Source organism: Nerophis ophidion, linkage group LG09 (assembly GCF_033978795.1).
Source record: "Nerophis ophidion isolate RoL-2023_Sa linkage group LG09, RoL_Noph_v1.0, whole genome shotgun sequence".
Taxonomy (NCBI): Eukaryota; Metazoa; Chordata; class Actinopteri; order Syngnathiformes; family Syngnathidae; genus Nerophis; species Nerophis ophidion.
The window spans coordinates 54612264-54640018 of NC_084619.1; the positions used below are offsets into that span (position 1 = coordinate 54612264).

General features: G+C 38.3%; 1 protein-coding gene across 1 annotated transcript in view; it reads left to right on the forward strand.

Moving 5' to 3' along the window:
* The window catches only part of LOC133559476 (uncharacterized), a 45091-nt gene that overhangs the window by 2153 nt on the left and 15183 nt on the right, over positions 1-27755 (forward strand). The window contains exon 2 of the mRNA XM_061911285.1: positions 23503-23698. Coding sequence (XP_061767269.1) covers positions 23519-23698 — 180 coding nt within the window. The 5' untranslated portion in view covers positions 23503-23518. The remainder of the gene's footprint in view (positions 1-23502; positions 23699-27755) is intronic.

Here is a 27755-nt window from a genome sequence, read left to right on the forward strand (position 1 = left end):
TGCACAGTCATTATTGTTATCTTGTGTTCAGCGACACTATGGCTCTCGGGTAAAAAGTGTTCTTAAATCGGTTTGTCCGGCATTTTATTGTCCTGTATCTCCTGCCTGAGGGCATCAGTTCAAAAAGTTTATGTCCATGGTGAGATGGGTCCTTTATGATGTTTTGGGCCTTTTTGAGGCACCTGGCACTGTACAGTTCATCTAGGGAGGGGAGAGAGCAGCCAGTGATCTTCATGGCAGTTTTTATGACCCTGCGACGTGCATTTCCCTCTGCCACCGTGCAGCTGGCATACCATACACACATGCAGTATGTCACCACACTCTCTACTGAGCAGCGATAGAAGGACACAAGCAGTTTTTATACAACACATTCAACCAGTGGTTCTTAACCTGGGTTCGATCGAACCCTAGGGGTTCGGTGAGTCGGGCTCAGGGGTTCGGCGGAGGTCAAGACACACCCGACTCATTGTGTAAATAAAAACTTCTCCCTATCGGCGTATTACGGATACGGCAACAGCAGAAGTAATTTGATGTCAGTTTATGCACTGTGGTGGTTTTGTTCTTTAAACAAGGTGATGTTCATGCACGGTTCATTTTTTGCACTAGTAAAAAAAAACATTTTAACACTTTAGCATGGGGAACATATTCACCATTAATTAGTTGCTTATTAACGTGCAAACTAGTAACATATTGGCTCTTAACTAGTCATTATTAAGTACGTATCAATGCCTTATTCGGCATGGCCTTATTAATAATAACTCTCTAACCCTGGCCCTAACCCTCTAACCCAGGGGTCGGGAACCTTTTTAGCTGAGAGAGCCATACAAGCCAAATATTTTTTAAAGTATTTCCGTGAGAGCCATATAATGTTTGCTTTTTTTAACACTGAATACAACCATATGCGTGCATTTTTAAGAAAGACCAACATTTTTGGAGTATAATAAGTCTCTTATTCTTTTCAACTACATTGTTATTCTGAGTCTAACCAAAAATAAATAAAATACTTCTTACCATTAATGCGACTTCTTGAACAGGTGCGGTAGAAACGTAGAAACCGGATAGATGGATAAAAATGCATGAGAATGTTTTATATTTTGAACGTTATTTTTGACACTGTGATTACCAGCGGAATTATTCATTACTTATTGTGTTAAGGAATGTCAGCTAAGATTTATCTGAGAGCCAGATGCAGTCATCAAAAGAGCCACATCTGGCTCTACAGCCATAGGTTCCCTACCCCTGATCCAACCCATGGGTGTCAAACTCTGGCCCGCCGTTTAATTTTATTTGGCCCTTGAGGCAATATCAAATTAACATTAGAGCTGGCTCGCCGGTAACACCAAATTCACCGCTAATAATCATACTTACCAACCCTCACGGTTTTCCCGGGAGACTCCCGAAGTTTAGTGCTCTTTCCGAAAATCTCCCTGGGCAACCATAGTCCCGATTTCCATCCGGACAACAATATTGGGAGCGTGCCTTAAAGGCACTGCCTTTAGCGTCCTCTGCAACATGTCGTCACGTCCTCTTTCCCTCCATATAAACAGCGTGTTGGCCAAGTCACATAATATATGCGGCTTTCACACACACATATGCGAATGCCATTCATACTTGGTCAACAGCCATACAGGTCACACTGAGGGTGGCCGTATAAACAACTTTAACATTGTTACAAATATGCGCCACACTGTGAACCAACACCAAACAAGAATGACAAAACACATTTCGGGAGAACAACCGCACCGTAACACAACATAAACACAACAGAACAAATACCCAGAACCCTTTGCAGCACTAACTCTTCCACAAAGCTACAATATACACCCCCCGCTACCACCAAACCCCACCCACCTCATTTTTATTTTATTTTAAAATTTATTAGCCTGTGGAAAAAGTTAATGTTGATATTTACCTCAGAAGGCTGCAAATAGAAAAGAGGCATCCATTTTTTTAATTACATTTTATTTAATATACCACTGATGTTTTTTTCTTTAGTTTTTTGAAAGTTGATTTTGCAGTTTTACGTTATATATGCTCTGCCTGTTCCATGGGAGGAAGCCGGAGTCCCCGGAGGGAACCCACGCAGTCACGGGGAGAGCATGCAAACTCCACATAGAAAGATCCCGAGCCCGGGATTGAACCCAGGATTACTCAGGACCTTCGTATAGTGAGGCAGATGCACTAACCCCTGGCCCACCGTGCTGCCCTATTTACGCCTTGCTTGTGCAATATTCATTGCAAATCTTGTTTGGGTCCCTATTAAAAGGTTAATTTGTTTAACCTTGGCCCGCGGCTTTGTTCAGTTTTAAATTTTGGCCCACTCTGTATTTGAGTTTGACACCCCTGCTCTAACCACATAACTCTAAATTAAGTCTTTGTTACTTAGAATAGGGCTGCAACAACTAATCGATTAAATCGATTAAAATCGATTATAAAAATAGTTGGCGATTAATTTAGTCATCGATTCGTTGGATCTATGCTATGCGCATGCACAGAGGCTACTTTTTATTTATTTATTTATTTAAAAAAAATATATATTTATATATATATTTTTTATAAAATAAAACTTTACTTATAAACTGCAACATTTAGAAACAACTGAGAAACAATAACCAAAATAAGTATGTTGCTAGTATGCTGTTTTTCAATAAGATACTGGAAATGATAGAAATGTAGTTTGTCTCTTCTATACGATGATTAATCAAAGTAATAATTGACAGATTAATCGATTATCAAATTACTTGTTAGTTGCAGCCCTACTTAGAATATGTTCCCCTAGTGTCCAAAAAACTCTAAATTAAGTCTTTGTTACTTAGAATATGTTCCCCATACTAAAGTGTTACCAAAGACATATACCGCATTCTTCGGACTATAAGCCGCTCCGGAGTATAAATCGCACCCACGGCAAAACTATGAAAAAAAACTCGATTTATAGTCCGAAATATACGGTAACTCTGTCTTGAATTTGAAAAAAACATTTAAATTGTATTTTTCACTAAAGAAGGGTTGGGTGAATGCGCATATGAAACTGGTGGGGTTCGGTACCTCCAACAAGGTTAAGAAGCACTGCATTAAATCATCATCCCACATTCTTGCCCTTTATTGTTAAATGTGGTGCCTTAACAATTCAATGAATATCCCAATAAGCCTTCGTTAAGAGGGATTCATTCACTTTGTGATAGTTTTACAGAGCGTGGAAGCTTATAAACACAGAAATATAACATAATTTAATCCCAAACCATTCCGCCCACCAGGCTAATGCAATGACAGTCATACTTATGAACCGTGGCCTTTACAAATGACATTTGCTTTTTAAGCCTGGCTGAACATGGCCCCCGTGTCACGACTAAGTGACCGATGGGGCAGTTACAAATGTCAAAGGGGGTCAAATATTTTTTTCTGAAGTAAAACATGAGATCAGACCCCTTTGCTGTTTTTTAAATCAGGGCGAAAAATATGTCCATGTCTTAAAATGGGATTTATTTACAATACAACGCACATATTAGACATTAAAAAGCGATAACAATGTAAAGTTCACCAAGTTAAAAATGGTTATGTCTTTTTTGGAGGGGTGGGGTTATTGGCCTTAAGTATTGGCCGGTACCGATATTAAACCGATACGATATCAGCACTAATCAAACATACTTTTATAATTTTAAATGTTAGAAAAGGTCTGATCTCCATTGATAGGTACGATAAATCCTAACTTTATAACAGACGTATGCTGTTTAACAAAAGTATTATTTTGTTTATTTAAGTTGTTTTTGGAGACCCCTGGTGGGCAGAATAATACATTAAATGAAGTTCATTGATGCCGAAAGTTGAATGATCCAGACACGTTTGTTATTGGATATTAGGGCTGGACAGTTGATCAAATTAATCGAACGATTTCGGGTTTGGCTTCTCACAATAAAAAATAAAAAAACGACAGCATGCAAATGCCCGAACTTACAACAGTGAAACAGATTAGGGAGTGTTGAACTGATAACAAGACCACGTCTACTAGAAGTTTGCGATATTACTTTCCCTGCTTGCTACTTTGTATATGATACTGATTGATTGATTGAAACTTTTATTAGTAGATTGCACAGTACAGTACATATTCCGTACAATTGACCACTAAATGGTAACACCCGAATACGTTTTTCAACTTGTTTAAGTCGGGGTCCCCGTAAATCAATTCATGATTCATACTGCGCGAGTATGTCCAATCAATAATCACTAAACTATAAAAAAAAATTCCGCCAGTTGGCCAATAAAACGGAATCCTCTGTTAAATGCAGAACATCAGGGAAATTGACATAAATGTGAGTGAAATGTTGTCATTGTGAGGAGAAGCAACATTTGTTGGTGAAAATACTGTGTCTTGCGCCGCTTATTCATCCCCAAAACTAGTCCTAAACTAGATGTCGGGATGGCCATTCGAAACAGCGACTACACTACAAGAACAATCCTACACCCACAACACATCTCTTCTGCTTGTGTTGTTGTGAACGACATCATGGATGTAAGATCAATGTACAAACAGTAGTTGCAGCTTAAGAGGCTTGCTTTGTTTTTAAACAGCCTCAAGTCATCTCCACACTCGTCAAGCTCAGTACAACCACATCCGGTCTGACTGTGCTCTACTAACAATATAAAGGTTTCAAAAAAGTATCTTACATAAGCCAATTGTAAAGCGCATTCACAAAAAATGTTAAGCTTTGACTTAAAATATCAGTCAAAATTGTCCGAAGATTTATCGCACGAATAAATGAGGATTTGTGCATTTTATTACACTTTATTAATGACACAAAAAGCACACAATCTATGATGGTAGTAAAATAATTGTAAAAGGTAAAAAACTAAATTAAAAAAATGTTAAATAGAAAAATGAATTTTATTGTTTTACTATAATGCTGTTGATATTTTTAGTCTGCTATTACTATTATTATTGTTAAACTTGTTGTTGTTTATTCGTCACTAATTTGTATCTGTTGTTGTTTTAATTTATATTTAAAGTTGAGTTTTGGTACGATAAAAATGTTTTCTAATTGATTTATAATGGTGTTATTAACCATGATTTCACTATCAATCAAAATAACTATGATTACAATTATTTCCATAATAGTCCAGCCCTATTTACAAACCCTGTTTCCATATGAGTTGGGAAATTGTGTTTGATGTAAATATAAACGGAATACAATGATTTGCAAATCATTTTCAACCCATATTCAGTTGAATATGCTACAAAGACAACATATTTGATGTTCAAACTGATAAACCTTTTTTTTTGCAAATAATCAGTAACTTTAGAATTTGATGCCAGCAACACTTGACAAATAATTTGGGAAGGGTGGCAATAAATACTGATAAAGTTGAGGAATGCTCATCATACACTTATTTGGAACATCCCACAGGTGTGCAGGCTAATTGGGAACAGGTGGGGGCCATGATTGGGTATGAAAACAGCTTCCCAAAAAATGCTCAATCTTTCACAAGAAAGGATGGGGCGAGGTACACCCCTTTGTCCACAACTGCGTGAGCAAATAGTCAAACAGTTTAAGAACAACGTTTCTCAAAATGAAATTGCAAGAAATTTAGGGATTTCGACATCTACGGTCCATAATATCAGCAAAGGTTCAGAGAATCAGGAAAATCACTCCACGTAAGCAGCATGGCCGGGAACCAACATTGAATGTCCATTACCTTCGATCCCTCAGAAGGCAGTGTATCAAAAACCGACATCAATCTCTAAAGGATATCACCACATGGGCTCAGGAACACTTCAGAAAACCACTGTCACTAAATACAGTTGGTCGCTACATCTTTAAGTGCAAGTTAAAGCTGTACTATGCAAAGACAAAGCCATTTATCAACAACATCCAGAAATGCAGCCGGCTTCTCTGGGCCGGAGATCATCTAATATGGACTGATGCAAAGTGGAAAAGTGTTCTGTGGTCTGACGAGTCCACATTTAAAATTGTTTTTGGAAATATTCGACATCGTGTCATCCGGACCAAAGGGGAAGCGAACCATCCAGACTGTTATCCATGCAAAGTTCAACAGCCAGCATCTGTGATGGTATAGGGGTGCATTAGCGCCCAAGGCATGGGTAACTTACACATCTGTGAGGGCACCATTAATGCTGAAAGGTACATACAGGTTTTGGAACAACATATGCTGCCATCTAAGCGCCGTCTTTTTCATGGACGCCCCTGTTTATTTCAGCAAGACAATGCCAAGCCACATTCAGCACGTGTTACAACAGCGTGGCTTCGTGAAAAAAGAGTGCGTGTACTTTCCTGGCCCGCCTGCAGTCCAGACATGTCTCCCATCAGAAATGTGTGGCGCATTATGAAGCCTAAAATACGACAGCGGAGACCTCGGACTGTTGAACGACTGAAGCGCTACATAAAACAAGAATGGGAAATAATTCCACTTTCAAAGCTTCAACAATTAGTTTCCTCAGTTCCCAAACGTTTAATGAGTGTTGTTAAAAGAAAAGGTGATGTAACATTGGTGAACATGCCCTTTCCCAACTACTTTGGCACGTGTTGTTTATGAGTTTGAACATCAAATATGTTGTTTTTGTAGCAAATTCAATTGAATATGGGTTGAAAAGGATTTGCAAATCATTGTACTCTTTTTATATTTACATCTGACACAATTTCCCAACTCATATGGAAACAGGGTTTGTAGTAGCAAACATGCTAAAGGACTGCTTGTATCAGACATTTTAGATGCAAGTTTTCTTTTAATTATTTTTTTTTTCTGATATCGCACCAATATCTGATATTAATATGAGCTATTGCACTTCACTACCACATCTCCAATTATAATTACTCTCTCAGCCCTGTCCAACATAATAGAGTTGCATAACAGCACGCCTCACTTTTAATCTGTTTAATAGTTTCCTGTCCTCACATCTTCCTCCTCGGTCCATGCGTCCTATTGTTTTTTTTTTTTTTTTTGCATGAATGAGTGGCAAGAGGACAAAAGGCAAGTTTCATACAAAGCCATACGTCACCGAGTGGCATGTGTATCAGACAGCATCCATTTTGCGAGGCTGTTACGTCCACTTAGCAGCAGCAGGCCTAATTATTGCAAGTGGCAGCCGCTGAAAAGGAGAATTAATATCGGCGTTCTGCATGGACACGTTTAATATTACGGCCTGATGAAAGTTGTCAGAGTGAACGGCGGAGACACAAAGAAGGAACAGAAGCATTCGTCTTGTTTAAAAAAATGTGGGCTTTCAGGGTCCTTGCAATCACCATCCATCTCACAGATGCACATGACAACTACTTTAGACCTTTCATGGCTCTGAAATGCGAGGGGGGGGGGGATATTATAATATCACCCACTACATTTGCATATTTCAAGGGAAGGTGGAAGCATGTGACATTTTTAATCAAATGGCTTGATTTTTACAAGATGAATGCTCACAAAAGTGGTGTGATTGGGTGTAACCTTTAAAGCGGTTAATGATGTCGCGCGGCACTTCACTTGTGCTATTTTGGTATTTGGCTTTTTAACAGAGGAGCAAAACATTGCACTTGAATTCCACTATCATTGCTTTGGAGTAATATGAATCAAGTCAAAGTAAAATGTTTGAGTAAAAGTAAGTGTTCAGGGAAAAAAACTACTCAAGTAATGAGTAACTGGTGAGTAACTTCTGATTTATTTACTATTGCATTAATTGTAGTGTGTGTGTGCGTGTGTGTGTGTGTGTAAGACACGGGAGACGTTATAAGTTTAAAAAGTAGGGGCGTATTCTAATTAAATCCAAATATATGGCAGCGTTATGGTTGTAAATTTGTCACCATCTTGTAGACAATGTGAGCAAATCAGGTCAATGACCATGAATTGTGCATGGAGGAAACACAGCATTTACATGTATGACCCATTCCAAACAACCTTCCCCGGTCATGGCTGGGAAAAAAAAAATCTAATCATAGCCAACACAAAATGTCAGCACTCATGGTCACAAAGTGCTCACTGAACATTGTGGATATTATCAAAAAGGTCAACGCACCATAAAAAAACAATATACAATTTACACCGATTCAAAATATTAGAATACATGATGGGGAAAAAATGCAAAACTCCCTACACTTATCCATGTTTAACTTTAAGGTGTTCATCACAGAAGTAAACAAAGTAGGAGTCGAATCTTCAAATACTCTTAATAACCAATTTCTATATCCAATATATTGGAGATGTGTGTGTGAATATATATATATATATATATATATATATATATATATATATATATATATATATATATATATATATATATATATATATATATATATATATATATACACACACACACATATACACATATACAAACCCCGTTTCCATATGAGTTGGGAAATTGTGTTAGATGTAAATATAAACGGAATTCAATGATTTGCAAATCCTTTTCAACCCATATTCAATTGAATGCACTACAAAGACAAGATATTTGCTGTTCAAACTCATAAACTTTATTTTTTTTTGCAAATAATAATTAACTTAGAATTTCATGGCTGCAACACGTGCCAAAGAAGTTGGGAAACACACACACACACACACACACACACACACACGTATATATATATGTATATATATATATATATATATATATATATATATATATATCATATGCGCAAGCTAAAAGAGTAAAAAAAAAACATCTACAACTCTGTAATACAGCAATGTACAGAGACATCTTTGATGAAAACCAGCACTTCCCATCCAACCTGATGGCGCTTAAGAGGTGTTGCAAAGACGACTATTGAAATGGCCAAAAGATAGGTGTGCCATGCTTGTGTCATCGTGTTCAAAAAGACTTGAGGCTGTAAGTGCTGCCAAAGGTGCATCAACAAAGTATTGAGCAAGGGTTGTGGTTACTTTATTTTTAATACATTTGAAAACATCTAAAAAAAAAAAAAAAATTGTTTGCATTGTTATTATAGGGTATTTTGTGTAGAATTTTGAGGACAAAGATGGACTTATTCTATTTTGGAATAAGGACGTAACAACACAACGTAGAAAAAGTGAAGCGATGTGAATACTTAATTTTTAATAAATTTGCCAAAATTTCTAAAAAAAAATAAAAAAATTTTGCATTGTTATGTGGGTTATTGTGTGTAGAATTTTGAGGACAACAATTTATTTATTATATTTTTGAATAGGGCTGTAACAACAAAATGTAGAAAAAGTGAAACGCTGTGAACACTTTATTTTTAATACATTTGCAAACATAAAAAAAACAAAAAACTTTTTTGCATTGTTATTATGGGGTATTGTGTAGAATTTTGTGGACACAGATGGGTTTATTCTATTTTGGAATAAGGCTGTAACATAACTAAATGTAGAAAAAGTGGAGCATTGTGAATACTTTAAAAAATAAATACATTTGCAAAAATTTCTAAAAAAAACAAACAAACATTTTCGCATTGTTATTAAGGGTTATTGTGGACATTTTTTAGGTCAAAAATTGATTAATTCTATTTTGGAATAAGGTTGTAACGTAAAAAAATGTAGAAAAAGTGAAGCGTTGTGAATACTTAATTTTTAATAAATTGGCAAAAATGTCCCCAAATTTTTTTTTTCACATAGTTATTATGGGGTACTGTGTTTATAGTTTTGAGGACAAAATGGATTTACCTTATTTTGGAATAAGGCTGTAATGTAACACAATGTAGAAAAAGTGAAGTGCTGTGATTACTTAATTTTTAATAAATTTGCAAACATTTCTACAAAAACCCAAACATTTTTTGCATTGTTATTATGTGGGTTATTGTGTGTAGAATTTTGAGGACAACAATTTATTTATTCTATTTTTGAATAGGGCTGTAACATAACAAAATGTAGAAAAAGTAAAGCGCTGTGAACACTTTATTTTTAATACATTTGCAAACATATAAAAAACAAAAACCTTTTTGTATTGTTATTATGGGGTATTGTGGGTAGAATTTTGTGGACACAAATGGGTTTATTCTATTTTAGAATAAGGCTGTAACATAACTAAATGTAGAAAAAGTGGAGCATTGTGAATCCTTTTTTTTTTTAAATAAATTTGCTAAAATTTCAAAAAAAAAAAAAAAAACATTTTCGCATTGTTATTATGGGGTATTGTGGAGAATTTTGTGGACACAAATGGGTTTATTCTATTTTGGAATAAGGCTGTAACATAACTAAATGTAGAAAAAGTGGAGCATTGTGAATACTTTTTTTAAAAATACATTTTCAAAAATTTCTAAAAAAACAAACATTTTTGCATTGTTATTATGGGGTATTTTGGAGAATTTTTAAGACAAAAATTGATTAATTCTATTTTAGAATAAGATTGTAACGTAAAAAAAAATGTAGAAAAAGTGAAGCATTGTGAATACTTAATTTTTAATAAATTGGCAAAAATGTCCCAAAAAATTGTTTTCACATAGTTATTATGGGGTACTGTGTTTATAATTTTGAGGACAAAATGGATTTACTTTATTTTGGAATAAGGCTGTATTGTAACAAAATGTCGAAAAAGTGAAGCGCTGTGAATACTTAATTATTAATAAATTTGCAAAAATGTCTACAAAAACCCTAACATTTTTTGCATTGTTATTATGTGGGTTATTGTGTGTAAAATTTTGAGGACAACAATTTATTTATTCTATTTTTGAATAGGGCTGCAACATAACAAAAAAAAACAAAACATTTTCGCATTGTTATTTTGGGGTATTTTGGAGAATTTTTAGGACACAAATTGATTAATTCTATTTTAGAATAAGGTTGTAACATAACAAAATTTAGAAAAAGCAAAGCATTGTGAATATCCATCCATCCATCCATTTCTTACCGCTTGTCCCTTACGGGGTCGCGGGGGGCGCTGGCGCCTATCTCAGCTACAATCGGGCGGAAGGCGGGGTACAATTTTTAATAAATTGGCAAAAATTTCCCAAAAAATAGTTTTCACATAGTTATTATGTTATAAACATATTATATTATGTTTATAATTTTAAGGACTAAATGGATTTACTTTATTTTGGAATAAAGCTGTATTGTAACAAAATGTAGAAAAAGTAAAGCGCTGTGAATACTTAATTTTTAATAACTTTGCTAAAACTTCTACAAAAACCCATAACATTTGTTGCATTGTTATTATGGGGTATTTCGTGCAGAATTTTGAATTTTGAGGACAAAAATGGGTCAAAGTCACTGTAGAGGTGTGTCCAAAAACGTGACTTGCTCAATTCGGAAGCCGAACTATACAGGAAAGATGATTCCAATCATTAAAAAACTTCACCTGAAAAACAATTTTAGATCTGATTTCAACCGCTGTATCTTCCACACAGACCTCCAGTCTACATTTTGGGAGAAATAATAGTGTGTAGGCTTTTTTTTTTTTCCTGCCACAGGGTTTAATAAGGATTTATTCCCCTTGTGGGTAGCAAACTGTAGCAGGTGTGTGTGTGTGTGTGTGTGTGTGTGTGTGTGTGTGTGTGTGTGTGTGTGTGTGTGTGTGTGTGTGTGTGTGTGTGTGTGTGTGTGTGTGTGTGTGTGTGTGTGTGTGTGTGTGTGTGTGTGTGTGTGTGTGTGTGTGTGTGTGTGTGAGAGAGCGAGAGAGAGAACTCATCAGGACCAATAGAGTTTTAAATTCCCTGCCAGTACATTTTGAGACTGAGACAACTTAAAAGGTCAGTTTGAGGTCAAAATGTTGTATTCTTGTTTTAGTCTTACACCGTGTAAGAAGTAAACATTGGGATTAAAGCGTCTGGCCTCATTCTCGTCTTCTTTATCATCTCTTTTTCTTCCGATCGCTACCTGGCTCTCCCTTTTTCTCCCTCCAAATCTTTTTCTTGGCCTTCATCTGAATTTCTCATTCCTCATCTTCCAACTGCGATGCAAAAGAGACCTTTACAAAGACGTGAGGAAAAGTAAGAGGCAGTGGGAGTATGAAAGAGAGTGTGTGTGTGTGTGTGTGTGTGTGTGTGTGTGTGTGTGTGTGTGTGTGTGTGTGTGTGTGTGTGTGTGTGTGTGTGTGTGCGTGCGTGCGTGCGTGCGTGCGTGCGTGCGTGCGTGCGTGCGTGCGTGCGTGCGTGCGTGCGTGCGTGCGTGCGTGCGTGCGCGCGCGCGCGTGTGTGTGTGCAGTGAAATATTCATTTGCTGGTCGAGGATTGTGAAGCGCGTCAGCAGTGAGTCGGAGAAAGATGAAGAAGCAGGCGTCCGTCTGACACGAGTGACACAACAGGCGGGCGTAGCGTGATGGATCCACGGCCGCGGGGAGTGTCGAGTACCCGTAGCGCTCTCTTGTTTGAATTTGAAAAGCCTTTTTTGAAATTGGTCTGTTCCTGGGTCAAGCTGTGGCCATAATAAAACGTCCATTAAATCTTCCAGGCTGTTGGGAGCAGTGTTCGGAACTTTTATTTGTAACAAGTGATCTAATTAACTTACATTGGGGCAAAAAAGTATTTAGTCAGCCACCGATTGTCCGAGTTCTCCCACTTAAAATGATGACAGAGGTCTGTAATTTTCATCATAGGTACACTTCAACTGTGAGAGACAGAATGTGAAAAAAAAAAATCCAGGAATTCACATTGTAGGAATTTTAAAGAATGTATTTGTTAATCATGGTGGAAAATACAGTAAGTATCATCCATGTGCTCTCTGGCAAACTTCAGACGGGCCTGGACATGCACTGGCTTAAGCAGGGGGACACGTCTGGCACTGCAGGATTTGATTCCCTGTCGGCGTAGTGTGTTACTGATGGTAACCTTTGTTACTTTGGTCCCAGCTCTCTGCAGGTCATTCACAATGTCCCCCGGTGTGGTTCTGGGATTTTTGCTCACCGTTCTCATGATCATTTTGACCCCACGGGATGAGATCTTGTGTGGAGCCCCAGATCGAGGGAGATTATCAGTGGTCTTTTATGTCTTCCATTTTCTGATAATTGCTCCCACAGTTGATTTTTTCACACCAAGCTGCTTGCCTGTTGTAGATTCACTCTTCCCAGTCTGGTGCAGGTCTGCAATTCTTTTCCTGGTGTCCTTCAATAGCTCTTTGGTCTTGGCCATAGTGGAGTTTGGAGTCTGACTGTTTGAGGCTGTGGACAGGTGTCTTTTATACAGATAACGAGTTCAAACAAGTGCCATTAATACAGGGAACGAGTGGAGGATAGAAGAGCTTCTTAAAGAAGAAGTTACAGGTCTGTGAGAGCCAGAGATCTTCCTTGTTTGAAGTGACCAAATACTTATTTTACACCATAATTTAAATAAATGATAAATGGGTTGTACTTGTATAGCACTTTTCTACCTTCAAGGTACTCAAAGCGCTTTGACACTACTTCCACATTTACACATTCACACACTGATGGAGGGAGCTGCCATGCAAGGCGCCAACCAGCACCCATCAGGAGCAAGGGTGAAGTGTCTTGCTCAGGACACAACGGATGTGGCGAGATTGGTACTAGGTGGGATTTGAACCAGGGACCCTCGGGTTGCGCACGGCCACTCTCCCATTGCAATTCTTTAAAATTCCTCCATTGTGAGTTACTGGATTTCTTTTCCTTCACATTCTGTCACTCACAGTTGAAGTGTACCTATGAAGAAAATTACAGACCTCTGTCATCATTTTAAGTGGGAGAATTTTAGAAGAAAACAATATTTTTCCATATATTTGCTGCAGCGGACTAGAAGTCGCGGATATATATATACATTGTGAAATGTGTTATTTACACAGAAATATTCTGTAAATATTCATTTACATACCTTAATTGTTTCCAAAAGGTGTTTGATCAAACAAAACAGAAGTCATCGTCATGGACCCACTCGTTTGCAAGCTCACTCTCCAATCAGCTAAACAGACTCAATAACTCCATGCTGATGTCTTGGTGAATTTACAAACCCCGTTTCCATATGAGTTGGGAAATTGTGTTAGATGTAAATATAAACGGAATACAATGATTTGCAAATCCTTTTCAACCCATGTTCAATTGAATGCACTACAAAAACAAGATATTTGATGTTCAAACTCATATACTTTTTTTTTTTTTTTTTTGCAAAAAATAATTAACTTAGAATTTCATGGCTGCAACACGTGCCAAAGTAGTTGGGAAAGGGCATGTTCACCACTGTGTTACATCACCTTTTCTTTTAACAACACTCAATAAACGTTTGAGAACTGAAGAAACGTATTGTTGAAGCTTTGAAAGTGGAATTCTTTCCCATTTTTGTTTTCTGTAGAGCTTCAGTCGTTCAACAGTCCGGGGTCTCTGCTGTCGTATTTTACGCTTCATAATGCGCCACACATTTTTGATGGGAGACAGGTCTGGACTGCAGGCGGACCAGGAAAGTACATGCACTCTTTTTATATGAAGCCACGCTGTTCTGACACGTGCCGAATGTGGCTTGGTATTGTCTTGCTGAAATAAGCAGGGGCGTCCATGAAAAAGATGGCAGCATATGTTGTTCCAAAACCTGTATGTACCTTTCAGCATTAATGGTGCCTTCACAGATGTGTAAGTTACCCATGCCTTGGGCACTAATGCACCCCCATACCATCACAAATGCTGACTTTTGAACTTTGCGTCAATAACAGTCTGGATGGTTCGCTTCCCCTTTGGTCGGGATGACACGATGTCGAATATTTCCAAAAACAATTTTAATGTGGACTCGTCACTTTGCATCAGTCCATCTTAGATGATCTCGGGCCCAGAGAAGCCGGCGGCGTTTCTGGATGTTGTTGATAAATGGCTTTCGCTTTGCATAGTAGAGCTTTATTTTGCACTTACAGATGTAGCGACCAACTGTATTTAGTGACAGTGGTTTTCTGAAGTGTTCCTGAGCCCATGTGGTGATATCCTTTAGAGATTGATGTCGGTTTTTGATACAGTGTCGTCTGAGGGATCGAAGGTCACGGTCATTCAATGTTGGTTTCCGGCCATGCCGCTTACGTGGAGTGATTTCTCCAGATTCTCTAAAACTTTTGATGGTATTATGGATCGTAGATGTTGAAATCCCTAAATTTTTTTGCAACTGCACTTTGAAAAACATTGCTCTTAAACTGTTTGACTATTTGCTCACGCAGTTGTGGACAAAGGGGTGTACCTCGCCCCATCCTTTCTTGTGAAAGACTGAGCATTTTTTGGGAAGCCGTTTTTATACCCAATCATGGCACCCACCTGTTCCCAATTAGCCTGCACACCTGTGGGATGTTCCAAATAAGTGTTTGATGAGCATTCCTCAACTTTGTCAGTATTTATTGCCACCTTTCCCAACTTCTTTGTCACATGTTGCTGGCATCAAATTCTATAGTTAATGATTTGCAAAAAAAAAAATGTTTATCAGTTTGAACATCAAATATTTTGTCTTTGTAGCATATTCAACTGAATATGGGTTGAAAATGATTTGCAAATCATTGTATTCTGTTTATATTTACATCTAGCACAATTTCCCAACTCATTTGGAAACAGGGTTTGTACAAAACTGAAATAATACAAAAAGAAGGCCTTTGTAAGTTACTAATACTAACACAGACACTCGTAAACGTGTTGGCATATTAGCTAATGCTAACGGCACTAGCTTCATTACATTATAATAGCATTGTGGTGGAGAGCGTGGCCTGCGGGCCTGCCGCGGAACGGGGTGTGCCAGGACCGGCCTGGAGGACAGCGACAGGTGCGTAGATGGCCCTGGTGGGCCTTGTTATCTAATCACCTGTCGCCTTTATTAGCAGCAGCCGGGATGAGACAAGTAATTGGAGTTGGAGGTGCTATTGAGTGGAAGCAGGAGAGAAAGACATTTATGAAAATAAAACAGTGTTATACCCTGAATTCCGGGCTCTCCTGGCAGTGTGTGGTGGTCCGAAGAACCTACTAGAGGGCAACTTCTCCAAGCACGTACAAATATAAATGAAAACACTCCTGCAGACATCACAAATGGGAAAGTTCAGTAAATAGAAATAGTTTTAGTTATGTTGTAAACCTAACACGTTGCTTGGAGTGATGAATGAAGAATAAGACAGGAATGCTATGCACAATTATACTTCCGGTCCATGGCATTAAAACCAAAAGTACAATTTTAACCCGCAGCACCTTCAGCGAGCGAGTTTGTCCAAAAGATGGCGCCATAGCACCAACATTAAAACCCCATTCCAGTCTCTCCGCTATGGTTTAATGAATTCTATTGAACATAAAACATTATCAAACAAAATCCATAAATATGCTGCACCGTTTTATAAGCCAAAGGGTCCAAAGTGAAGGAAAAAAGTAGCAGCTCATAGCCGGGAATGTACGGTACTTACCTTTATGTACATCACAACGCCGTTGCCAATATGTTTGACGTAACGTAGCGCGCTACCTTCGATGTGGTTTTGCGAGTCGTAGTAACGTAAGCACCACTTCTGCTATAGGCCCCGGCGTCCTCTGCAGTGGAATTTTAATTTGTAGCCCCCTTGTGCAAAACACAAATGTCCACTGCAGAGGACTGTTTATTGTTTAAAATGTGCTTCCTGTTTAATGCCTTGAACCGGAAGTAAAACCGTCCATAGCGTTTCTTGCTCGAAATAATTCTTAATTCATCACTCCAAGCAACGTTTTAGTTTTACAATATAACTAAAACAATTCATACTTACTAAACCGTCCTACGTGTGATGTTTGTAGGAGTGTTTTCATGCACATTTATGACGCTGTCATCCATCCATCCATCCATTTTCTACCGCTTGTTTGGGACGTTACTAAGAATTTTGTTCATGGTCCCCCAGCTGACGCACGCCCGAATCCCAGGCAGGTTTTTAGCCATTGCGACCTGAGTCGCAGTCGAGAAGCGTTCCGTAACGTCATCACGCCTGACAGGTGCTCCAGCTCTTGTCCCAGATAACAAAGCACATCTTTAACAATCCCCCCCACTTGTCCCATATTTAATCTAGTTAAAAAAAAGTCAGCATCACACCACCACCAAGTCCACCGCTGTTCCATTTAGCTAAATAGAAGCCCTTGGCCTATTTATCAGTGTTTAAAGACTTTGCAGCTATTACTTTCACCCTCTATGTGCCTGTGGCTAACCCCCCCACCAACCCTCCTCTCGTCGTGCACACTTCACAGAAGGAAGATTAGTTGCATTTGCTCAAAGCTCTTTAAAGGCCTACTGAAATGAGATTTTCTTATTTAAACGGGGATAGCAGGTCCATTCTATGTGTCATACTTGATCATTTTGCGATATTGCCATATTTTTGCTGAAAGGATTTAGTAGAGAACATTGACGATAAAGTTTGCAACTTTTGGTCGCTAATAAAAAAAGCCTTGCCTTTACCGGAAGTAGCAGACGATGTGCGCGTGACGTCACGGGTTGTAGGGCTCCTCACATTGTTTATAATCATAGCCACCAGCAGCAAGTGCAATTCGGACCGAGAAAGCGACGAGTTCCCCATTAATTTGAGCGAGGATGAAATATTCGTGGATGAGAAAAGTTAGAGTGAAGCACTAAAAAAAAGAAAAGAAAAGGCGACGGCTCCAGCCGACGGCAGCGTGAGCGTTTCAGATGTCATTAGACACATTTACTCTGATAATTCAGGAAAATCCCCTATCTGCTTATTGTGTTAATAGTGTTTTAGTGAGATTATAAAGTCATACCTGAAAGTCGAGGGCTGCGGTGAACGCCAGTGTCTCTCAGAGAAGCCAATGGAGGAGCCAAGATCACAGCTGCCTTTTTGACAGCTGCAGGAGGAGGTCGCATAATCCACTCAAGTCTCCGGTAAGAGCCGACTTAATATCACAATTTTCCCATCCAAAAACTTGCTGGTTGACGTAGAGAAACATGTTCGCTTGACCGCTCTCTGTTAAAGCTTCACAACAAACAAAGAAACACCACACTGCAAAAACTGAAATCTAAGTAAGATTAAATATCTCAAATAAGGGTGATATTTGCTTATTTTCTGTTTGATAAGATAATTCTTCTCATTAAGCAGATTTTCTGTTAGACTGTTTTGCTTGTTTTTAGGATTTAGGTCCTAAATTATCGTGAGTAAGATACTACAGCTTATTACTGAGATTTTATGACATATATTGAGTAAAACATGCTTGAAACTAGAATGTCAACTCTTTATCGGCCAATAAATGCTTTAAAATATGATATCGGAAATTATCGGTATCGGTTTCAAAAAGTAAAATCTATGACTTTTTAAAACGCTGCTGTACGGAGTGATACTCGAACGTAGGGAGAAGTACAGAGCGCCAATAAACCTTAAAGGCACTGCCATTGCGTGCCGGCTGAATCACATAATATCTATGGCATTTCACACACATAAGTGAATGCAAGCATACTTGGTCAACAGCCATACAGGTCACACTGAGGGTGGCTGTATAAACAACTTTAACACTGTTACAAATATGCGCCACACTGTGAACCCACACCAAACAAGAATCCATCCATCTATTTTCAACCGCTTATTCCCTTTGGGGTCGCGGGGGGTGCTGGTGCCTACTCAGCTACAATCGGGCGGAAGGCGGCGTACACCCTGGACAAGTCGCACACCAAAACATGAATGACAAACACATTTTGGGAGAACATCCGCACCGTAACACAACATAAATACAACAGAACAAATACCCAGAACCCCTTGTAGCACTAACTCCTCCGGGACGCTACAATATAAAACCCCCGCTACTTTTTTTCTTCCAAGAAAAGTGCACTTGCTTTTAGTGAGAATATACTTATTTTAAGGTATTTTGGGGTTCATTGAGTTTTGCTAATTTTAATTTGTTTTGGAAAGTCTTGACAAGCTGAATTTTCTTGTTCTATTGGCAGATAATTTTGCTTAGTTCAAGTAAAATACCCCTCATTTTTGTATTTTTTTTTCTTGTTTTTGAACACTGACTTTTTGTAGTGCAGCTGTGTTTCCGGTGCTAAAGCATTGTTCTTTATAGTCCATTATTAATTTAACAAATTGCAAAAGATTCAGCAACACAGATGTCCAAATTACTGTGTAATTATGCGATGAAAAGAGACGACTTTTAGCCGTAAGTGGTGCTGAGCTAATATATCCGCTACAACCTGAGACGTCACAAACATGCGTCAACATACGCGTCATCATTCCGTGACGTTTTCAACAAGAAACTCAGCGGGAAATTTAAAATTGTAAATTAGTTAACTAAACCGGCCGTATTGGCATGTGTTGCAATGTTTATATTTCATCATTGATATATAAATTATCAAACTGCGTGGTCGGTAGTAGTGGGTTTCATTAGGCCTTTAACCTTCGTCTTGTGTTAGGGTCGGCACCGACCCGTTTTAGTTTTTAAATGCATAAAAACACCACATTTATTTTTTTGCATCAAAGCTTTTTGACTTTGTCAGGAACCTCTTTGTCAACAAAATAAAACATTTTAATTTTTTTCACTAAATTATAAAATGCTCTGGAAGAAATTATGCCCTTGGTGTTGTTAGGGTCGGTTTCGACCCGGCTATAAAAATAAGATGATAAAGCAATGACAAGAGCCAAAACTGAACACACTGACAGCCAGCTCCTCTCCCAATCATGTGAGCTTTAGTGGGTTCTCATTTTACCTTGTTATCCTGTACAAAAACAAACAAAAGACGGACACTAAAAGTGTCACTTTTTGCCACTCTGATTTTGTTTTTTTATTAGTTTTGGAACTAGTAATCTATTTCTCTTGGTTTGATTTGCTTGATTGGTGTTTTGTTTGATGTTGGATTTCTGTTGCTGAAAAAAATACTTTTCAGCCTTTTTCTTGAAGTAAATATATATGGGTCGAAATTGACCCGTAACACCATAGATGTTACTATAGTTAAAATTCTTAAAATGAAAAAATAAACAAAACACATTTATTTAATAGATGTGTTCTAATACCCCTTAGTAATAGTTAGGTAACACAACAACCTTTTTTTTTATTTATATGATTCTCTTGAGGTTCGTTTTACCATTTTTAAAAATGGAAATCGAGGGGTACACTGACAAAATAAGGCCCAATGGCCCAAACCAAAAATATTAAAACCAATATTTTCAAGGATAAGGAAGCCTAACAAGGTAACCAAGAGATGAGAAACAAATTGGATGATAGATAATTGTTTTTAGTGTATTTTACAGCTGATTTAAAACATGGGTCAAAACCGACCCGTTAACATAAGAGATGGTAACAGAAAGCTAACACAAGAGGAAGGTTAAAGGTTGATAGAAGGTGGGGATTGAACCAGGAACCCTCAGGTTGCTGGCACGGCCACTCTCAAAAACCACGCCATGGCATCCCAAGTGCATGCTATCATAATATAATCAAACTAGCGTCGTTAGTATTAGCAAATATGCTAACACATTTACGAGTGCTTACATTGGCATTATTTTTGTATTGTTTCAGTTTCATAAATCGAGCAAAATGTCATTGAGGTTTTATTGAGTCTGTTTAGCTGATTGGAGAGTTAGCTCGCGCAGCTAGTGGGTCCATGACGATGTCTTCTGTTTTGTTCAATCAGCTGTTTTACCGCCTAGTTTGCCGTTTGGAAACAATTAAGGTATGTAAAACATTTACAAAATATTTTGTACCGGTACACAAACCACGTTTCCATATGAGATGGGAAATTGTTAGATGTAAATATAAACAGAATATAATGAATTGCAAATAATTTTCAACCCATATTCAATTGGATGCACTACAAAGACAAGATATTTGATGTTCAAACTCATAAACGTTATTTTTTTTTTGCAAATAATAATTAACTTAGAATTTCATGGCTGCAACACGTGCCAAAGTAGTTGGGAAAGGGCATGTTCACCACTGTGTTACATCACCTTTTCTTTTAACAACACTCAATAAACCTTTGGGAACTGAGGAAACTAATTGTTGAAACTTTGAAAGTGGAATTCTTTCCCATTCTTGTTATATGTAGAGCTTCAGTCGTTCAACATTTCGGGGTCTCCACTGTCCTATTTTACCCTTCATAATGCGCCACACATTTTTGATGGGAGACAGGTCCGGACTGCAGGCGGGCCAGTCTAGTACCCGCACTCTTTCACTACGAAGCCACGTTGTTGTAACACGTGGCTTGGCATTGTCTTGCTGAAATAAACAGGGGCGTCCATGATAACGTTGCTTGGATGACAACATATGTTGCTCCAAAACCTGTATGGACCATTCAGCATTAATGGTGTCTTCACAGATGTGTAAGTTACCCATGCCTTGGGCACTAATACACCCCCATACCATCACACATGCTGCCTTTCAAACTTTACGCCTATAACAATCCGGATGGTTATTTTCCTCTTTGTTCCGGAGGACACCACGTCCACAGTTTCCAAATATAATTTGAAATGTGGACTCGTCAGACCACAGAACACTTTTCCACTTTGCATCAGTCCATCTTATATAATCTCGGGTGTTTCTGGGTATTGTTGAGAAATGGGTTTTGCTTTGCATAGTACAATCTTAACTTGCACTTACAGATGTAGCGACCAACTGCAGTTACTCACAGTGGTTTTATGAAGTGTTCCTGAGCCCATGTGGTGATATCATTTACACACTGATGCCGGTTTTTGATGCAGTACCACCCTGAGGGATCAAAGGTCCGTAATATCATCGCTTACGTGAAGTGATTTTTCCCGATTCTCTGAACCTTTTGATGATTTTACGGACCGTAGATGGTAAGATCCCTAAATTCCTTGCAATAGCTCGTTGAGAAATGTTGTTCTAAAACTGTTCGACAATTTGCTTACAAAGTGGTGACCCTCACCCCATCCTTGTTTGTGAATTACTTAGCATTTCATGGAAGCTGCCTTTATACCCAATCATGGCACCCACCTGTTTCCAATTAGCCTGCACACCTGTAGGATGTTCCAAATAAGTGTTTGATGAGCATTCCTCAACTTTATCAGTATTTATTGCTACTTTTCCCAACTCCTTTGTCACGTGTTGTTGGCATCAAATTCTAAAGTTAATGATTATTTGCAAAAAAAAAATCAAATATGTTGTCTTTGTAGCATATTCAACTGAATATGGGTTGAAAAGAATTTGTAAATCATTGTATTCCGTTTATATTTACATCTAACACAATTTCCCAACTCAAATGGAAACAGGGTTTGTATATCTGCGGCTTAAAGTGCAAACATATGTATTTCTTCTCAAATTTGGTTGGTGCAGCTTTAAAGGGGAACATTATCATAATTTCAAAAGGGTTAAAAACAATAAAAATCAGTTCCCAGTGGCTTGTTGTATTTTTTGAAGTTTTTTTAAAATTTTACCGGTTCGGAATATACCTAAATAAAGCTTTAAAGTGCCTTATTTTCGCTATCTTCGAAACCACTATCCATTTCCCTGTGACGTAATAAAGTGCTGCCAATGTAAACAAACAATGGGAATACCACAGCAAGATATAGCGACATTAGATCGGATTCAGACTCGGATTTCAGCGGCTTAAGCGATTCAACAGATTACGCATGTATTGAAACGGATGGTTGGAGTATGAAAGTATTGAAGAAGAAACTGAAGCTATTGAGCGAATAGCTATTGACGCTATTCATAGCCATAGCATGGCCGAATAGCTGCGTTAGCATCGCCGGTAAAATGTGCGGACCAAACGATCAGGACTTTTGCATCTTGTGACACTGGAGCAACTTAAATCCGTCGATTGGTAAGTGTTTTTTTTCGCATTAAATGTGGTTGGAAGGAAACGTAATATAGTTGCAAATGCATCTACAGGTTATCCATACATCTCTGTACCATGTCTGCTTTAGCACCGCCGGTAAATAGCATGTTAGCATCGATTAGCGTAGCATGTTAGCATCGATTAGCTGGCAGTCAACATCAACAAAACTCACCTTTGTGACTTCGTTGACTATCGTTGCAAATGCATTTGCAGGTTATCCATACATCTCTGTGCCATGTCTGCCTTAGCATCGCCGGTAAAATGTGGAGACACTCCAGCACATTCAATGGGGGTCTGGCGGCAGACACTTTCGCATCATCGGGCCAGTGGTGCAACTTGAATCCCTCCCTGTTAGTGTTGTTACACCCTCCGACAACACACCGACGAGGCATGATGTCTCCAAGGTTCCAAAAAATAGTCAAAAAAACGGAAAATAACAGAGCTGAGACCCGGTGTTTGTAATGTGTTGAAAATGAAAATGGCGGGTGTGTTACCTCGGCGACGTCACGTTCTGACGTCATCGCCTCCAGCGCGATAAACAGAAAGGCGTTTAATTCGCCAAAATTCACCCATTTAGAGTTCAGAAATCGGTTAAAAAAATACATGGTCTTTTTTCTGCACCATCAAGGTATATATAGACGCTTACATAGGTCTGGTGATAATGTTCCCCTTTAACACCGGTACGCTCTTTAGCCCGGAATTTACGGTACCTTGTATCTGGCCCCATCCCCTTAGACGAGACCTGTCCTATGTAGTTTTTGAGCATGAATTGACGAAGCCTGAAACCTGACCAGTCCAGCTCAGATCAATTCAATGCTTCGAGAATACTGTTTGGAACGTAATGAAACCGTTTTGCTGATGACAGTTTTTAAGCCAAACATCTGCATCTTCTTCTCAGATGACCCACAAGCGACATGGGCCAGCTGCTGTCATCAGAAGAAGACCTCTCCAAGGTAAAACAGGCCGTTGGCTCGCTCCTCTACCAGAGGATGCTGGAAGGCGGGGCCATACCTGAGCTCGGTGTGGTGCACCCTTTGCTGCTCACCAGTCAGGACGAGGACTCCAAGTCTCGCCTACAGGAAGAACTACTGCAGGTAAACCAGATCTGAAACTAGAAAAAAAAACTTGTCAGTTCAAAAAAATCTTCTAATTATCTATTTGGTGAAAATAAATAGTGGTTGTGGGCAATGTGCTCAGCAGGGACTTTGAGGCAATGCCAGGAAATCGCTGCTTTTCTGACAGAAAAAGTCCAATCATTTTGTTAGTTTAAGTGTTTGGAATGAAATTAAATCACTTGTTTTGCATGAGGTGCACTTTTGTTCTTTTGGAAAACAACTATGCTAAAAATAAAAGCAATAAAAGCAAAATTATAAATGTCAGTTCCCTCAGAAATTGACTGGGACCAAATCGAAATGCCAAGAAAATGCATTTAAAAAAATAATAAATGTGCTAGAAAAGCACTTAGAGACTGCAGGTCTGTCTCTCAATAGTAAAGAGTCCTCTTAAGAAATCCTGAATCTAGAAGGTAATCCGGATCACCCCCAAAATCTAACGCCTTATCCTTGTACAAGTACAACCAAATTTAATTTCTGATATTTCCTGAACGTTTCATCAAAATCCTTCAATAACTTTTTGAGCTTTGTTGCTAACAAACAAACAAACAAACAAACAAACGAGCAGACAGACATTGATAAGGTTTGATGTGCCATGCTAAAAATAATATCCACAAAAGCAAAACTGTAAATGTCAGTTCCCTCCGAAATTGCCTGGGAGCAAATCTTAATGCCAAGGAAAATCATTCATTGAGGACTTTAAAATAATTAATAACTAGAAAAGCACTTGGCGAGTGCAGGTCTGTTTCTCAATAGTAAAGACATCCTGAATCTAGAAGGTAATCCGGATCACCCCCAAAATCTAGCTCCTTATCCTTGCTCTTTATTGACATTGCGCAAGTACAACCAAATTTCATTTCTGACATTTCCTGAACGTTTCATCAAAATCCTTCAATAACTTTTTGAGCTATGTTGCTAGCAAACAAACAAACAAGCAGACAGACAGACAAACCATTGATAAGTTTTGATGTGCCATGCTAAAAGTAAAATTCACAGAAGCAAAACTGTAAATATCAGTTCCCTCCGAAATTGCCTGGGACCAAATCTTAATGCCAAGAAAAACATTCATTGAGGACTTTAAAATAATTAATAACTAGAAAAGCACTTGGAGAGTGCAGGTCTGTTTCTCAATGGTAAAGACGTCCTGGATCTAGAAGCTAATCCAGATCACCCCCAAAATGTCATCACTTTCTCGCTATGTCAACGTTTCATAACAATCCTCCCAACACCTTTTTTGCCATGTTGCTAACAGAAAAACAAGTCGCCAAACAGACAAACTACTGATAAGGTTTAATGTGCCATGCTAAAAATAAAATCAATAGAAGCAAAAATATATACGTCAGTTTTCTCAGAAGTTGACTGGGACCAAATTGAAATGCCAAGAAAATGCATTCATTGAGGACTTTAAAAAAAATAAATGACTGGAAAATTTAGAATCCTTTAAAAAAAACCTTGAATCCAGAAGGTAATCCGGATCATCCCCAAAATCTAATGACTTGTTTTTTTATCCCATTTCAGACATTTCCTGGAAGTGTTATCAAAACCCTACTATAATCTTTTGAGTTACGTTGCTAACTAACTAACTCACAAGCAAACACACAAGCCGACAGACAGACAAACATACCGATAAGGTTTAATGTGCCATGCTAAAAATAAAGTCAATACAAGCAAAAATATAAATGTCAGTTTCCTCGGAAATTGACTAGGACAAAATTGAAATGCCAAGAAAATACATTCAGTGATGACTTTAAAACAATTAATAACTAGAAAAGCACTTGGAGAGTGCAGGTCTGTTTCTCAATAGTACAGAAACCTCTTAAAAAGTCTTGAATCCAGAAGATAATCCGGATCACCCCCAAAATTAAATCACTTCCTACTTATCCCATTGTTCGCATTTCCTGGAAGTGTTATCAAAACCCTACCTTAACCTTTTGAGTTACGTTGCTAACTAACTAACACACATACAAACAAACAAACACACAAGCCGACAGACAGACAAACCAACATACCGATAAGGTTTAACGTGTCATGCTAAAAATAAAATCAATACAAGCAAAAATATAAATGTCAGTTTCCTCAGAAATTGACCAGGACAAAATTGAAATGCCAAGAAAATACATTCAGTGATGACTTTAAGGCCTACTGAAATGAGATTTTCTTATTTAAACGGGGATAGCAGGTCCATTCTATGTGTCATACTTGATCATTTCGCGATACTAAATAACAAACAATTCTTATTTACTAAACCGTCTTATGTGTGATGTCTTTAGGAGTGTTTTCATGCATATTTGTACGTGCTATTGTATTTTTATGAAGCTAGCGTCGTTAGCATTAGCTAATATGCTAGCACATTTACAAGAGTCCGTATTAGTATTATTAAAGGCCTACTGAAACCCATTACTACCGACCATGCAGTCTGATAGTTTATATATCAAAGATGAAATATGAACATTCCAAAACATGCCAATACTGCCTTTTTAGTTTACTAAATTGCAATTTTAAATTTCCCGCGAAGTGTCGTGTTGAAAACGTTGCGGTATGATGACACGTGCGTTTGACGTCACCGGTTGTAGCGGACATTATTTTCCAGCCCGATCCAAGCTATAAGTAGTCTGCTTTAATCGCATAATTACACAGTATTCTGGACATCTGTGTTGCTGAATCTTTTGCAATTTGTTCAATTAATAATGGAGAAGTCAAAGTAGAAAGATGGAAGTGGGAAGCTTTTAGCCTTTAGCCTTTAGCCACACCAACACACGGTGATTCCTTGTTTAAAATTCCCGAAGATGAAGCTTTACTATGGATCAGAGCGGTCAAGCGAACATGGATCCCGACTACATGTCAACCGGCAGTTTTCGGTGAGAAAATTGTGGTAATAAGTCGCCTCTTACCGGAGACATTATCGGAGCTTCCGTCGTGCTGCAGCTGCCGTGACTTCCCTCAGAGACTCTGGCGTCAACACACCCGTGGCCACACTCCTCCGACTTTCAGGTACTATTTAATCTCACTAAAACACTAGCAACACAATAGGCAGATAAGGGATTTTCCAGAATTATCCTAGTAAATGTGTCTAATAACATCTGAATCGCTCCCATTGCAATCGCCTGATTTTTTTTTTTTACAATTTTTTTTTTAGAGTCCTTCAGGTACTTTTTAATCTCACTAAAACACTAGCAACACAATAGGCAGATAAGGGATTTTACAGAAGTATCCTAGTAAATGTATCTAATAACATCTGAATCGCTCCCACTGCAATCGCCTTTTTTTTTTTTTAAATAGTCCTTCACTCTTAATGTCCTCATCCACGAATCTTTCATCCTCGCTCAAATTAATGGGGAAATTGTCGCTTTCTCAGTCCGAATAGCTCTAGCTGCTGCTGGCTATGATTGTAAACAATGTGAGGATGTGAGGAGCCCTACAACCCGTGCTACTTCCGGTAAAGGCAAGGCTTTTTTTATTAGCGACCAAAAGTTGCGAACTTTATTGTCGATGTTCTCTACTAAATCCTTTCAGCAAAAATATGGCAATATCGCGAAATGATCAAGTATGACACATAGAATGGACCTGCTATCCCCGTTTAAATAAGAAAATCTCATTACAGTAGAAATGACACTTTTTTTACTGTTGCATTTTTGTAAATTCCCCAAGACGTCATGGTGGAGTAATTGAGTCTGTTTAGCTGATTGTGGGTCCATGGCGATGAGTTATATTTTGTTTGATCAGCCGTTTTACTGCCGGGTTACAGGTACCGTTTGGAAACAATTAAGATATGAAAATAAAAAACATCTTCCTGTGTAAATAACTTTTTACAACTTATATATCTGCGGCTTACATTCTTGTGTGGCTATACTACGGGAACACTTTTTTCTTCAAAAATGTTGTGGGTGTGGCTTAGCGGTGCGTTGTATTCCAGTATTTGACTTTGTCCTTATTAGTGCCATGGAAGCTGCAGCAGCTTTCAGAACACCTTTCTAGCTGTGATGCTGTTTCAAGTGGTGGATGAGGGTTGATGTGTTGAAGCGCGATGAATTAAAACATT